The sequence below is a fragment of the Haplochromis burtoni genome, unplaced genomic scaffold (assembly GCF_018398535.1).
Source record: "Haplochromis burtoni strain Fernald_Lab_line unplaced genomic scaffold, NCSU_Asbu1 Contig_6, whole genome shotgun sequence".
Lineage (NCBI taxonomy): Eukaryota > Metazoa > Chordata > Actinopteri > Cichliformes > Cichlidae > Haplochromis > Haplochromis burtoni.
In genome coordinates, this window is record NW_024582367.1 from 354148 (window position 1) to 368455 (window position 14308).

At 40.3% G+C, this 14308-nt stretch overlaps 2 protein-coding genes across 2 annotated transcripts; one reads left to right on the forward strand and one right to left on the reverse strand.

Moving 5' to 3' along the window:
- The first annotated feature begins 1509 nt into the window (after nucleotides 1–1509).
- LOC121811752 (zinc finger protein OZF-like) lies at nucleotides 1510–5645 on the forward strand. The gene is made up of 2 exons (XM_014336253.2): nucleotides 1510–1857; nucleotides 3882–5645. Exons 1-2 carry the CDS (start codon nucleotides 1737–1739, stop codon nucleotides 5201–5203), a joined length of 1443 nt encoding a protein of 480 aa, XP_014191739.1. The 5' UTR covers nucleotides 1510–1736; the 3' UTR covers nucleotides 5204–5645.
- A 1947-nt stretch (nucleotides 5646–7592) lies between these two features.
- On the reverse strand, nucleotides 7593–11232 carry LOC106632970. Its single transcript, XM_042223001.1, has 3 exons — nucleotides 11089–11232; nucleotides 10353–10589; nucleotides 7593–9966 (listed from the first exon to the last, which is right to left on the reverse strand). The coding sequence occupies exons 1-3, from the start codon at nucleotides 11102–11104 to the stop codon at nucleotides 8759–8761; spliced, it is 1461 nt and encodes a 486-aa protein (XP_042078935.1). The 5' UTR covers nucleotides 11105–11232; the 3' UTR covers nucleotides 7593–8758.
- Between the last annotated feature and the right edge of the window lie 3076 nt (nucleotides 11233–14308).

A 14308-nucleotide genomic window follows, 5' to 3' on the forward strand; every position in this document is an offset into this window, starting at 1 on the left:
CTTTATTATTATTATTTTTTTTTATGTTTTCAGTGGTTTAAAGCGGAGTTTTAAAAAAAGTCACTAATAACAGCGACATCTGGTGGATAACTGAAGGCAATACAACTTAAACATTGACGCGGCTTACTGTTTCAGTCTCAGGTCATCAATAAAAGTTCCTAATTAATAAATACATCATTGTCATACACTGAAATTAATTTTTTGTTGTTAACTTCAGTTAGCAAGTTGTTGAGTCTTCAGTGTCGTCTCTGAATTAAATAGCTGGTAATAAAATGGTAAATTGGCTTTCAAGCACCTTGTTCTAAATACTAACAAGACCGAGACCATGATCATAGCTCCTCCTGAGCTACATTCTAAAATCAGTCAGGTTCTTGCCTCTTTCTGTCCATCTGTCAAGTCAAATATTCGAAATCTTGGAGTAATATTTGACTCTTCTCTGGGCCTTGACTCTCATGTAAAATCTTTGTCTCGTTCCTGTTTCTATCATTTAAGAAACAGCTCTAAACTGCGACATATGGTTTCCTCAGCTGAACTGGAAAAACTCATTCATGCATTTATGTCATCACGCTTAGATTACTGTAATTCCCTGTTTACTAGCTTGGATAAATCATCTCTCTCTCGCCTCCAGACAATACAAAACGCAGCAGCAAGACTACTAACTCGCTCTACCAAGCGTGTTCACATCACTCCCATCTTATATTCTTTACATTGGCTCCCAATAGAGTTTAGAATTCGCTTTAAAATTCTTGTTTTAACATACAGAGCACTAAATGGCTCCAGATTACTTATCCAAGCTTCTTTTAAAATACACTGCTGCTCGTCATCTCCGCTCACAGACTCAGCGTCTCTTAGTTGTTCCCCGTACACGACTGAAGACAAAAGGGGACAGAGCTGTTGCACCAAGGCTGTGGAACAGTTTACCACTACAATTACGTTTGCTTGACTCTGTGGATTCTTTTAAAAAACAGTTAAAAACTCTTCTGTTCAAACAAGCCTTTTGTTGATCTACATATTTTATATATTTTTTTTACATTATTTACATTTGATCTTTTACATTGTATATAATGTCTATTGATTTTATTGTTTATTTTAATATTTTAATATTTGTGTACAGCGCTTTGTGATTGCCTGTCTGTGAAAAGCACTTAATAAATAAAGGTTACTTACTTACTTACTTACTAAAAAGACACGACATATGCAGACCCACACACCAACAATACTCCGCAAACACTTTCCAGTTTAAACGTATCTAACAGATTTAGACAAGTTTCACTTAAAAACACACCTGCTGCAGCTTCGCAGCTGACGATGGGGTCCCAAACGTCTTATTTTTTTCTTTTCTTAGTCTTGTCTAGTCTTATAACAGTGTTTAAAAAAGATTACGTTTGATTTATCAGCTATTTCTGGGACTGTTTAATAAACAGTGTTTATTAACAGAAGCTTCAAACCGAAGAAAGTCGCAGTGAAGGGCTGATGACGTGAAACGTCACTGGTCACGTGACAGTGGTTTTTAAAGAACCTCGCTTCAGGACAAGTTTCGGTATCAAAGGTGTCCGTGCGGATGCCTGTGCTAATTTATGAGAACGTGCGCTCTGTTTGTGTCCGGCTCTGATAATACAGTCACGTGGAGAAGAATGTAATCGGCATGTGTTTGTGCGGTGTTCGGTTCTGCCGAGGCCCAGCTTCTCTCATACGAACCTGCAGTTTATTCTGGAGACGAGACAAATGAAGACAGCATGAAGGAGGTGGATTATTATCGGGAGCAGGGCGGAGAAAGTCTGGATTTAGAAGAAAAACCTGATATTAAAACCCTCGGAGTCCAGCCGGAGCAGGACGAGAATGTAAACCAAACCTCTGGTAAGAATAATCAGATTTCATTGCTGTTAATCGCTGCATCGCGTTATGGCAAACGATTACCCTCATCGGCGAAGTCAAATTTTCTTGCTCCTCTATTGTCGACATTACGGTGCTGCTGATGCAGAAACACAATGAAAGCAGTCATTTTTATATTATTTACAAAAATAACTTTACTTTAGACCAGTACAGGTTTGGACACATATAATACATTATAATTAATAATTTTACACATCATAATAAAATATCAAACATTTTAATGCTGTCTGAAGAAAAGGTCACACAAAATTAAGATAAGATAAGATAAGATGAGATAAGACTTTATTGATCCCACGGCGGGGAAATCTTTGTGTTACCTCATCTCAGGTACAGATAGCAGAAGGAAAATACCAAAAATACAAATAAAATACGAACAAATATAAAATAAGTAAGATAATACACTATATACAACGATAGCATACACAGTATGTGATTATGGATATGGTTGTGGAAATATGCAAGAGAAGTGGATTTGAAGTTGTCCACACATTTATCCACAGTTACTGCCATATAATACTGCTATATATTAAAAACAAAATAAAGGCACAGCCAGCAAATAATCAGTCTATTGTGTTTAAATTACCACATTGTTATATTATTTTTGAACTGTAATTTCAGAAAATCCTTAATATGTTTCTGTCATTTTTAATTTAATTAAATTTTTAAAAATTGATTAATGTTCAAGTTTAGCACATGTCAGTCCATGGTAACTGTAAAATGTGATATTTCATGATATAATTTTCCACAATCATTACTTCAGTTCTTTGAGAGGTGACACAAAGATTCTACTGGATTCCTTCTCAGGTACACCCCAGTCTACATATGGTAAATGGCGTCTCTGCAAACTGTACAGTGTTAGAAAACAAAATAAAATGCACTCAAATTACATTGTCATAGTGTATGCTATGGAAAAAGCATTTGCCCCTTATTTTATTTTATTTTTTTGTATATTTGTCACATTTACATGTACAAAAACAAGGGAAAAAATATCCAAACCTACCTGGCCCTGTGTGAAAAGTGTAAAAAATCATGAATTAACTGATTAATCACATTTTTTTGAAAGCTGAGTTCAATTTCAGTGGCCACACTGAGGCCTGATTATTGCCTGTTAAATCAAGTTCCCTTACATCTAGCATAAAACTCAAGCTCAAGAGCACTTGAGCAGTGATCCAAAACACATCAGTATTGTACGTCCATCTCCGAATGCCTCACAAAAACAAAACAGAGCCTCTGCAGTGGTCTGGTCAAAGTCCAGGCTCAAATCTGACTAAGATGCTTTTGCCAAAGGTTGCACAATAAGGTTAGGGGACAATTGTTTTTTCATATATAACAAATCAGGAATTCACACACTTGGTATCAAAAGTACAACAACGATATCGCTCTTTGATAGCCTAGCTTGAATTTCTATCATAGCGAGAAGCTCACTAACCCATTTACATGAAACATAACAGGAAGAACTACACAATCGCAATAAGTTAGGGCTGCAAGAATCCAGCCTTTCCAAGACCACACAAACACCTTTTCTTTGGAAATTTGGTGATATTGAGTGCCAGTCTGATACCTATCCATGCATCTACTGTATTCTTGGGAACGCCAAGACATTCCAAAGCGAGCCGAGAGATGTAATCTTTCCAGCGTGTCCTGGGCCTACTCCAGCGTCTCCACCTGAGAGAACATGTCGGGCACGCCTCACCTGACTTTGATGAATCATATTTAATGTTTTTCATTCTGAGCATTCTGGACTGATCATTAAAGAGATGCTGTGCTACTTCTGTATTTCCTTCAACAACTGTGACATCAGGCCTATAAACACGTTTTTCTGTAGGACCACCGTAAATGCATTACAAGGCTCTTTTCTCCATATTTTAAAATATGTTAATATTTCTTAATTTGGCTTTTTCTTTTTAGATAATGGGACAGCTCTGTGCTGATGTAGAATTCATATAAACATCACACAATTTATCTACATGTTTCATTGTTTCCTGCAGATATCCCACAGCTGTTGGTTATTAAAAAAGAAGAAGTTTCACCTGAATGGATCCAAACTCTGGAGAGGCAATACCCAAACCTCCACATAAAGGAAGAGCAGGAGGAAACCTGGAGCACTCAGGAGGAAAAGCCATCTAATGGGCTCCTCATCACTGGCGTTCCTGTGAAGAGTGAAGATGGTGATGATGATGATTTGAAACCTCAGTTGTCAGAGCTGCATCAAAGCCAAAGTTTTAAAAAAGAGGTTAAAGTTGAAGTTAAAAAAGAGGAAGAGGATGAGCCTCCAATCAGCAGCTCAGCTAATCACATAAAAACAGAAACAGGTGGAGCACCAGAAACGACCACAAACTCAGATCCACGCAGAGATTCAGAGCCTAATACTGACAAACAAGCTTCAGCTGCTTTTGAGGCAGAAGTCAGTGTTGATGGTAACAACAGTGATGATGATGCTACTGATGATGATGATGAATGGCAGGAACCTTTGTCCAATTGTCGACCTAAAACTAAAGACAGAGACAGTAATCGGAAGGAGTCGGATTCAAATCCTGCTAAAACATCCTTCAGCTGCTCAGAGTGCGGTAAAGACTTTCTCTCCAAGCAGTCTCTTCAGAGTCACGTGACAAGTCATTCAGGAAGAACACCTTCCAGCCATCTGCTTAATAAGAAATGCTCCAGGGTGAAGCAGAAAGCAGATTCAAAGACAAGCATAGGCAAAGCAGAGAAACGATACGTCTGCAATGACTGTGGACACAGATTCAGACATCGCTTTAATCTTAAAAGACACATGAGAGTTCACACAGGAGAGAAGCCTTTTAGTTGTGACATTTGTGGTAGAAGATTTAAACAACAGTGCAGTCTCAAAAGACACACCAGACGCCACAAAGGAGAGAAATCATTTAATTGCGATCTTTGTGATAAAAGATTTAATGTAAAGGATGATCTCAGGCAACACATGAAGTGCCACACAGGAGAGAAACCGTTTGGCTGTCAGCTTTGTGGCAAAACCTACAGAGCTCAATGTGGGCTTAAGAGGCATATGATAGTCCACTCAGGAGAGAGACCGTTCCACTGTGATATTTGTGGTAAAACATTTAATGAAAAGAAGTCGCTTAGTAAACATGGAATAATTCACACAGGAGAGAAACCATTCGGTTGTGATGTTTGTGGTAAAAAATTTAGACATCAGTGTAACGTCAAAACACATATGAGAATCCACACTGGAGAGAAACCATTTGGTTGCAATAAGTGTGAACGGAAATTTAACCAAAGCGTACTTCTTAAGAAACACATGAAAGTTCACACCGAGGAGAGTTCTTTATGAGGGGCTGGTTAGCTGGCTCGAGAAAACCAAAACTCCTGTTTGGAGGTGGCGGGGTGTAGATATGTAAAAGTAACTGATATCATAACATTGAGCTTCTTCGTTAGCCCAGGCTTAGGTGAAAAGGTGGTGTTTGACATGTTATCTCATCCTTCTTTCATATAAAATCAACCAATTGAGCACTACCTGCCTGCTTAAATCAGAGACTTCAGGTATAAAATCAATATTCTTGTGAACAGTTAAGTTAATACACTGCTTAAGTCTTAAGTCACATATATACAATTGGAGCTGGGTATCGATGATTTCTACAATCCTCGATTCGATTCACTTCAATTTTGAGTCAGAGTGTCAGAAATATTATAATTCTGATCATTTATCAGTACTGACGCTTGTGAGACTTCATCAGAGGTGTAAGCTTCAGAGCAGATGCCTTTGTGTCAAAGTAACTGACGATGAAACAGAAAAACACAAAGGAGATTTTCCTGGCCTGGCTTTTTATAGCAGATAACCTTAAAAATATTCTGCAGTGGATCAAAAACTGAAGAAAACCATGAATCAACAACAACTACATTACCTGATGCTGCTGAACTGAAGCAGAGCAAAGTTACAGAGGTTTAATTAGAGACACAGTGTTTTGCAATTTAGCAAAAGTTTAAATGTCTTCAGTACTGAACAGCAGAAATTAGACTGTCATGTCGGAGGTCCTTAAAAAAAAAACCCTTACCGCCTGGCAGCATTGTACACAACAGTAGACTGGTGCTTAATAAGTAAGCAAATAATGCAGAAAACAAAGATTTTAGATGGGAAGCTGTTCTTGAAGTACACTGAGAGAGAAAGAGCTGTGATTTGTATCATGGTAGAAGCAAAACAGCAAAAGTAAGAGGGAATTCATGACTATGTATATCAAACGTGAAGCGTAGTTTTGATCTTCTTTTGCTGCTGGTTCAGTGAATTTTGGTTGGCGAGTGACACTTGAATTTCAGCCTCGATGGTGTGTCTGTGTACATGCCATCGAGTGAATGATGCATCTTTGTGCAGAATCCGTTTACCTGCTCACATTTACTTTTTTAGCTGTTTGGCGGTTGTTGAAATAGTTTTGTGAGCGTTAACCTGAGATTCTGGCTAAAATTGATTTGAATCGGAAAATTGACTCCTCCTCCTAGCCCCCCTGCTCCAACAGGCTGCAGAGAACGGGGGTGTGAGAAGACTCCAAACCTTCCTCCGCCTACTCATATGTAGTGTTGATGCATGTGTGTTCTAAGGTGCATTTAAAACCCAGGAGGGCATGGAGCTACCTGCCAGAGAGCAGCAGGTAAGCGCATAGCCCCTCCTGATAGCCCTCAATGTCTACATGTATTTAAAATTGAGAGGTGGGCAACGACGCCAGGGGTGAGGTGTACATCCTGATGATATAAAAAAAAAAAAAAAAAAGGAAAAGGGGGGAAGAGATTATCTGACTTTAGGTCTGCTGTAATCTGAGATGGGTTCATTTATTTGCTCCAAACTAAGACTCGTCTTAGTCTGAGTTTCACAGAGACAGTTTTAAACTAGGCCTGTGAGCTGCTTCATGCCAAAGTAAAGAATGATGTGTGGATGTTGTCTTGGGCATGTGGAGGACAGACACTGAGTCAGCAGTGGAGAATGATGGGAAAAAATGTCTGCTAGTCGGTGCAAACCAGGTCTCTGGGTTTCACTGTGCTCTGGAGTTTAGACATTTTTGGTTATATGTTTGAATTTGAGCTTCTTTGGGGTTTTCCTGCATCTCCAGTGTTCAAGGTTTACACTTTTCTGTTTATTGTATTTTTAGGCTCATGTTTATTTGTTCCCATTTAAATTCCAGTATGCTGTGGATCCCTGGGAATACTGAGTTTTTCTTTGTGTTTAATCGCTCAGTTTTGTAAGTTATCCTCTCTTTATTCTTCCTGCATCGTCAGTGTTTCGTGGTCAGCGGTAGTTTCTTGTCTCTGGGCTTTCTTGCTATCTTTTGGGTTATTTCCTCTTTTGCTTTGACGTCTCTTGTGGCTTTGACTTTTGCTACCCCTCTATTATTTTCCTGACTGACTTCTCCTGTGTCCTATTTCCCTGAGCTGTTTCCCTTGTAGCCTTGTTCAGATTGTCTGGAGACATAGCCTGCAGATATAAAATGCTGGGATTCATTTGTGTCAAAGTTGGCTGATTGCTTGAGCTACTGGAGGTTTCTTCCTGTAAAAGGGAGTTTTTCCTTGCCCCCTATGTGCGCTTGCTAATAGGGGTCATATGATAGTTGGGGTTTCCTTTGTATTGTTTTAAGGTCTTTCCCTCACAATATAAAGGACCTTGAGGCAACAGTTGTTGTGATTTGGTACCACATGAAGAAAATCTCTGCATATGATTGTTCACATATGGGTATTTTCTACCATCAGACCAGGTTACATGATACATTTGCTTATTTTTAAATGATTTTTCACACAGTTTAGAGGATTTAGTATCATCTTGCAAATGATATATAAAAACTATTTTTATTTGTGTACAAAAAGCAGAAAAGAAGTACTGACAGTAATTTAGGCTCTCGTGTTAGAGCGGTGGTAAACAGCACTGCCTCGCAGTCACAGGGTCCGGGGTTAGTGTGGGCTCTGGGCATCCCACAGTCAAAAGACATGCTTGGATTAGAATACCTGGCAGTTCCAATACGAGTGTGAGAATGAATGGTTGTCTTTCTGTGTTGGTCCATCATGTTTCAGTTACGGTATTTTTTTTACTTTAGTCCAGTTTGGAGAGTTTTTTCCTCATTATGTGGAAGAAGAGTGTGAGGGGAGCAGTCACTTTCTTGCAAAATCTACCCTCTATTATATTCTATTACGTTCCCAGTGCCCAGCAAACTACAAACTAAAACTATGCTGTGTAAAATAAAGACTGAATGCAGTGACTTCCAAATCTCACAAATCCATATTTTTATTCACAAAAGAAGCCAACAAAATACATCAAATGTTTGACCTGAGATGAAAAACATTCGCTCAGTTTGGCTTTTATGGCAGCAGCACATCTCAAAAAGGCTGCGAGAGGGACTAAAAATAAACAGCTGGAGGAAGTTTTTCATGACTAATTACAGCAACAGGTCAACAACACGACTGGAATAAAAAAACATTTCTCAAGTAAAGGTTCACCAGTCTGCAAAAAACAACAAGAAACATCTAAAAGTTGTGGAACAGTTTCAGAATAACTATCAATGTAAAACTGAAGACTTTGCCAATCTAAACATCAACACCACCTATCATCAAAAGATTCAGAGGATCTGGAGAATTAATATTGGATCGCTCTGATCATGACAATAAGACCCATCCTTCTCTTTTTTGTTGTTGTTCTGTTGTTATTTACATTTTATAAAGTGATCCAATTGTAAATATGCACATGCTGACATATTTACAATGGCAATGTACCACCTACCATTTTCACTCTACTTAAACAATAAAAAAAGTTATATGTAACAAGATCAAACATCAGTAAAAATGCATGCTAATGCAAAAAAAAGAATAAAAATACAAAAAATATGAAACAAATATACAAAAATATGTATTCAATTCAAATCTGGCCACCATCAGCTGCAAAGCGGTTGCCTTGCACAGCAGCACACCACACCCAGCGCTGCTGCCACGCTCTGAAAGCTCTGCGGAAGTCCTCTTCTCCCAGTGAATCCAGTACTATCAGTGACGCATGCTGGAGCTCTTCCACCGTGTCAAAAAAATGTCCCCTCAACTTGGCGTTGATTTTGGGGAAGAGGAAGAAGTCGCAGGGGGCCAAATCTGGTGAGTGCTGTGGGTGAAGAATGAGATTTGTGTCGGTGTAGCAGAAATAATGGCACTCTTTCAGTGCGTCGTGGGCGGGTGTGTCGTCGTGATGGAGCAGCCAGTCGCCTTTCTGCCACAGTTCAGGTCGTTTGGCCTCGATGTTCTTCCTGAGACGCATCATAACGCTGAGGTAGAACGGAGCATCAACCGCCTGACCGTCGGGAACAACTTCCCGATGCACCACCCCGTGAATGTCAAAGAAGACGATGAGCTTGACCTTGAACTGGCTCCTTGTCGGATTCACCCTCCTTGCCTTTCCAGGCTTGCAGCCGTACACCCAGCTTTCATCGCCAGTTATGATCCGGGACATGAACGTTGGGTCATCTCGCGTCTGTTGACGGAGATCCTCGCAGGCTCGTAAACGATACTGCTTCAGCTCGGGAGTGAGTAGCCTGGGCACAAGCTTGTTAGCCACTTGGTGCAGGTTCAAAGTGGACGTCAGGATCGCCTGGACCGTTCCGAATGACACGTTGAGAATGGCAGAAATCTCCCTCAGAGAGATCCGGAAATCCTGGCGCACAAGTTGATCGATTTCTCGGATGTGCTTGGGAGTCGTGCTCGTGCTGGGTCGCCCTGACCTGATTTCATCAGCGACGGATGTTCTGCCATTTTTGAAACGCAAATACCAATCCTTGCATCTTGATCGGCTCATTGCTTTGCTGCCGTAAACTTCCTGAAGCATTTGGAAGGTTTTCTTCACAGATATCTTGGTTTCCACGCAGAATTTGATTTTTTCTCTCTGTTCAAATTTGAGGCGTTGCAATGCATTGCGGGACGCAACACTGAATATTGGCATCGGAAAGGTTCTGGGAGCTGTTGCACGTGTGTCATCCTCCTGCAGTCCATCCTGGCCAATGCAGCGTTCCTGGAAGAAGTCCGAGTCTTCAATCGGGCTCCGTTCATGGGAAACCTCTTCTTTAATATCAAACAGATGATGGACACCTGCAAGGTACACACAGATGGATGAGCATATTTTAAAAAAGCCAAAATGCTGGGTGTATGGGGACACTGGTTTCCAGTATCCTGCAGAATGGGCTCTAACCTAAAGCCCATCTCACAGAGTTACATCATCCAATCGAATCACAGCCAACTAAGTTAAAACGAAGAGAAACTAAAATAAAACAAATCAAATTAGCGAGGTGACTGTATTCAATGGATTTCATCACTTGTTCTTAAATCTCGCCCTAAAAATACCCTCCATATTTTAATAACATTACTGAAGTGAAACTAACAAAGCCACAACAGAAGCAGACAAAATATAAAACCTGATTCCTCACAGAGAAAAAATGTTGGTGCAGTTTCATAGTTCAATTTAATTTGTTTGTTACCTGAGCTGCAGGTCTGCGTCTCCTCCTCGTCCTTGTATTCATTTTTAACATGATGAAACAGTGAGTGCACTTTCTCTTCATTTTCACTCTTCACCGCAGCAGCAGCGAGCGGGAAATCAGTGATGTCAGCTTCCTCCTCCTCTTCCTTCTTTATGCTGAGGAGCTGTGAGACTTGCTGCTCCATATCAGGGCTCCAGTCATCTGGTTCTTCTTTGATTGGTAACAGCTGCTGAATATCTGAAAGGTACAAGCATCACAAATGTATGAGCAACAATGCAATGAGAAACAGAATTAAATTCTTCCGTGTGGCCCTGAAACACAAAGTTTCTTTACTCATTAGGAAAATGAGTTCTCGCCGTTAGTTATCGTTTCGTACACTGACTGGAGCTTCAAACTGGACGTTTCTGTCATTAGCAAAGCCGCCTGCATGATGTTTCTTTGGTAAACACCAAGATACAGGACAAGATCACGTGTATGCTGATGGTTTGCATCACTTCATCTCAGCAACTATTAAAAATAAAATGTTTCTACTTTGTTTTAAAAAGACGCCTTCAGAACAATATAAATGTTAAGGTTATTTCTGAACTTGGTAAGTTTTTTGGAAGAAAGGTTAGGTCAGGAATAGATGATGATGAAAGCAGTGATAGAATTAAAAGAATCACTTTGTACATTTGTAATAAGAATGACTTAGTTTAGCGAACATCTAAGTGCTAAAAAGCAGGCAGCCAGGACTTACCCATGGTTGAAGACATCTTTCCTCTCGTCCTGCGGTTCAGACTGGCTTCTGGTGACTTCTCAGGTTTTTAACCTCTCCTGATGCCTCAGAGTCGTTGACCCACCCATTCACCCATTTGGGTTTGTTCGGTCAAGGTGTGAAATGCTCCGAGTCGTCTGGGATGCCCTGCAGGTATCTGATAAGAGGGGCAGGGTCCAGCTTCCTGGAACAATAACAGTTACTCCAGCATAACTGTCGTTACTTCTTTCACTCGTCTTTCACACCACAGCCATGAACTGAAGGTGAACACTTAAATGTTAATGTAATCACTGGAACAAAGGTTCTTCTGCTAAAGATGCTGTTGAATCCATTTGTATCAGTGTCCTAGTTTCCAAATCTGCAGGGGGTTGAACGTAACTGGACATTACAGTGAATGTAAATATTTCCTGTCCACTATAACTAGTCCAAGTACTAATGTGATTAAATCATTTACACAAAAGCAATATTTCATTTCCTCAGCTACGTGTTAATGTGAGCAGGAAGTTGTTTTAGACAACAGAATGAATGAAAACTCACCATCGTCTGTTGATCGACAGGTCAACCTTAAAAACCACCAACCTCTTGTGGTGCCTGATGTCACATGTGCTGATTAGAGCTTCTAAAAACATAATTGAATTAATCTGTTAAATAGTTTTGAGAATTTGGGTCTACACTGTGCTGAAATGAGGCAACTGGACTTGAGTTTCTGAAGCCCTTCAACTCAGATCTCAAAGGCTCTACAGCTGGTGCAGGGCGGCAGTTAATCATCTGATTGGATCGTTGAGAGTCGTTGATTCTCTCATTTTGCCTTTGTGTTAAATTCTGATGCACCCAACAGCAGTGGGAGACATTAAAGGCACATGAGTGAAAGTTTATCAGGCCATAATGGTCCAGTTGTTGTGCTCTGATGTGTTTCTACATTCAGGTGCAGATGGAGTTTTGGGTCCTGACCTCAGCTGCTGGTTTTCCTTTGTTGCCAAGTCAAGTTTACTTTCAAGCACATTAAAAGAAACAGCACCCGTTAACCAAACCGTCCACAGTTAGACGAGTAAAAGACATTTAGGAAGATTTTAAAAGTGTCCAATGTTGTCCTGATGTGAAAGGCAGTTTGTTTCACACACTCAACAATGATCCTTCACCCTCAGTCAACAGGAAGCAACAAATCTGAGTAGCTGAAATGGGTTTATTTAGTCATTAAGGAAAATGTGGTATCATTTTAATGTATATCAATCAAGTACATTTTACGCACCACTGTTTACAATCTTTACACACCACAAATACACAGAAGATTTGCAGTATTTTAATGCACAGCATCTGCAGACCTTCTGGTGACTTCTCAGGTTTTTAACCTCTCCTGATGATGAGCTGAAATCGCCTTATTGAGAGTTTTTAATTTGCTTTTAACTGTAGACTCTGGTTGTGCTGCTGTCCTAGTAACCTTAGACCTGACAGCAGCCTTCGACACTGTTGATCACAACATACTGTTATCCATACTGTTATCCATTCTAGGCCCCCTGCTGTTTACTCTGTATTTGCTCCCTCTGGGCGATGTGCTGCGCAAACATAATGTGTCCTTCCACACCTTTGCTGATGACATTCAGATCTACCTCCCTCTGAGGTTAGACTGTAAGGACTCTCTGCAGCCGTTATTCTCCTGTTTGTCTGACATTAAGACTTGGATGGCTCTTAACTTTCTACATCTAAATGAAAGTAAAACTGAAGTCATTGTGTTTGGGCTTCCTAAAGACCCCAACCTTTCCTTTGATTTTATGGGACCCCTAACTTCCAAATGTACTTCCTCCATTAAGAGCCTCGGTGTTACTTTTGACAGTGCTTTTAAATTTGATAAACAAATCAGCTCCGTAGTCAAGGGATCTTTTTATCATCTACGGATTTTAGCTAAAGTCAAGTCCTACCTGTGCAGGAACGATCTAGAAAGGGTGGTCCATGCTTTTATTACATCACGGCTGGACTACTGTAACTCCCTTTATGCTGGTTTAGATCGTTCCTGTCTGCATCGCCTCCAACTGGTGCAGAACGCTGCTGCTCGCATGCTGACCGGTTCCAAAAAGAGAGACCACATCACTCCGGTCCTCTGCTCTCCCACTGGCTCCCAGTTGCTTTTAGGATTGATTTTAAAATTTTACTGCTGGTTTTTAAGGTTCTTAACGGTACTGCACCTCCTTACCTGGCAGAGCTTCTTAGCATTTACCGCCCCAGGATGATCTTTGAGGTCAGCAGACCTATGCTTTTAGATGTTCCCAGGTACAGATTAAAGACTAGGGGAGAGAGGGCTTTTGCTGTGGCTGCACCCAGACTGTGGAACAGTTTACCTCCTCACATCAGATTCTCCACAAGCCTAGGAACTTTTAAAACTGCTCTTAAAACTCACCTCTTCTCATTGGCTTTTAGCAAGGTTTAACTTATTGTTTTATTTGTTTACAGTGAGGTGTTTTATGTACTTGTGTTTTATTGTATTTTATATTTGTATTTTATTGTACAGCACTTTGGTCAGCCTTGGTTGTTTTTAAATGTGCTGTCAGTGCGCCCCAGGGTGGCTGTGGCTACAATGTAGCTGCCATCACCAGTGTGTGAATGTGTGTGTGAATGGGTGGATGACTGGATATGTAAAGCGCTTTGGGGTCCTTAGGGACTAGTAAAGCGCTATATAAATACAGGCCATTTACCATACAGGCCATTTATAAATAAACTTGACTTGACTTGACATGTGCTGATTAGAGCTTCTAAAAACATAATTGAATTAATCTGTTAAATAATTTTGAGAATTTGGGTCTACACTGTGCTGAAATGAGGCAACTGGACTTGAGTTTCTGAAGCCCTTCAACTCAGATCTCAAAGGCTCTACAGCTGGTGCAGGGCGGCAGTTAATCATCTGATTGGATCGTTGAGAGTCGTTGATTCTCTCATTTTGCCTTTGTGTTAAATTCTGATGCACCCAACAGCAGTGGGAGACATTAAAGGCACATGAGTGAAAGTTTATCAGGCCATAATGGTCCAGTTGTTGTGCTCTGATGTGTTTCTACATTCAGGTGCAGATGGAGTTTTGGGTCCTGACCTCAGCTGCTGGTTTTCCTTTGTTGCCAAGTCAAGTTTACTTTCAAGCACATTAAAAGAAACAGCACCCGTTAACCAAACCGTCCACAGTTAGACGAGTAAAAGACATTTAGGAAGATTTTAAAAG

Excerpts from the sequence above, each read along its gene's own strand:
- LOC121811752 (XM_014336253.2), top strand. The coding sequence starts at position 1,737 with ATGAAGGAGGTGGATTATTATCGGGAGCAGGGCGGAGAAAGTCTGGAT. Across the intron at positions 1,858-3,881 it reads GAATGTAAACCAAACCTCTG|ATATCCCACAGCTGTTGGTT; the intron begins GTAAGAATAATC and ends TGTTTCCTGCAG.
- LOC106632970 (XM_042223001.1), bottom strand. Across the intron at positions 9,967-10,352 it reads GACGCAGACCTGCAGCTCAG|GTGTCCATCATCTGTTTGAT; the intron begins GTAACAAACAAA and ends TGTACCTTGCAG.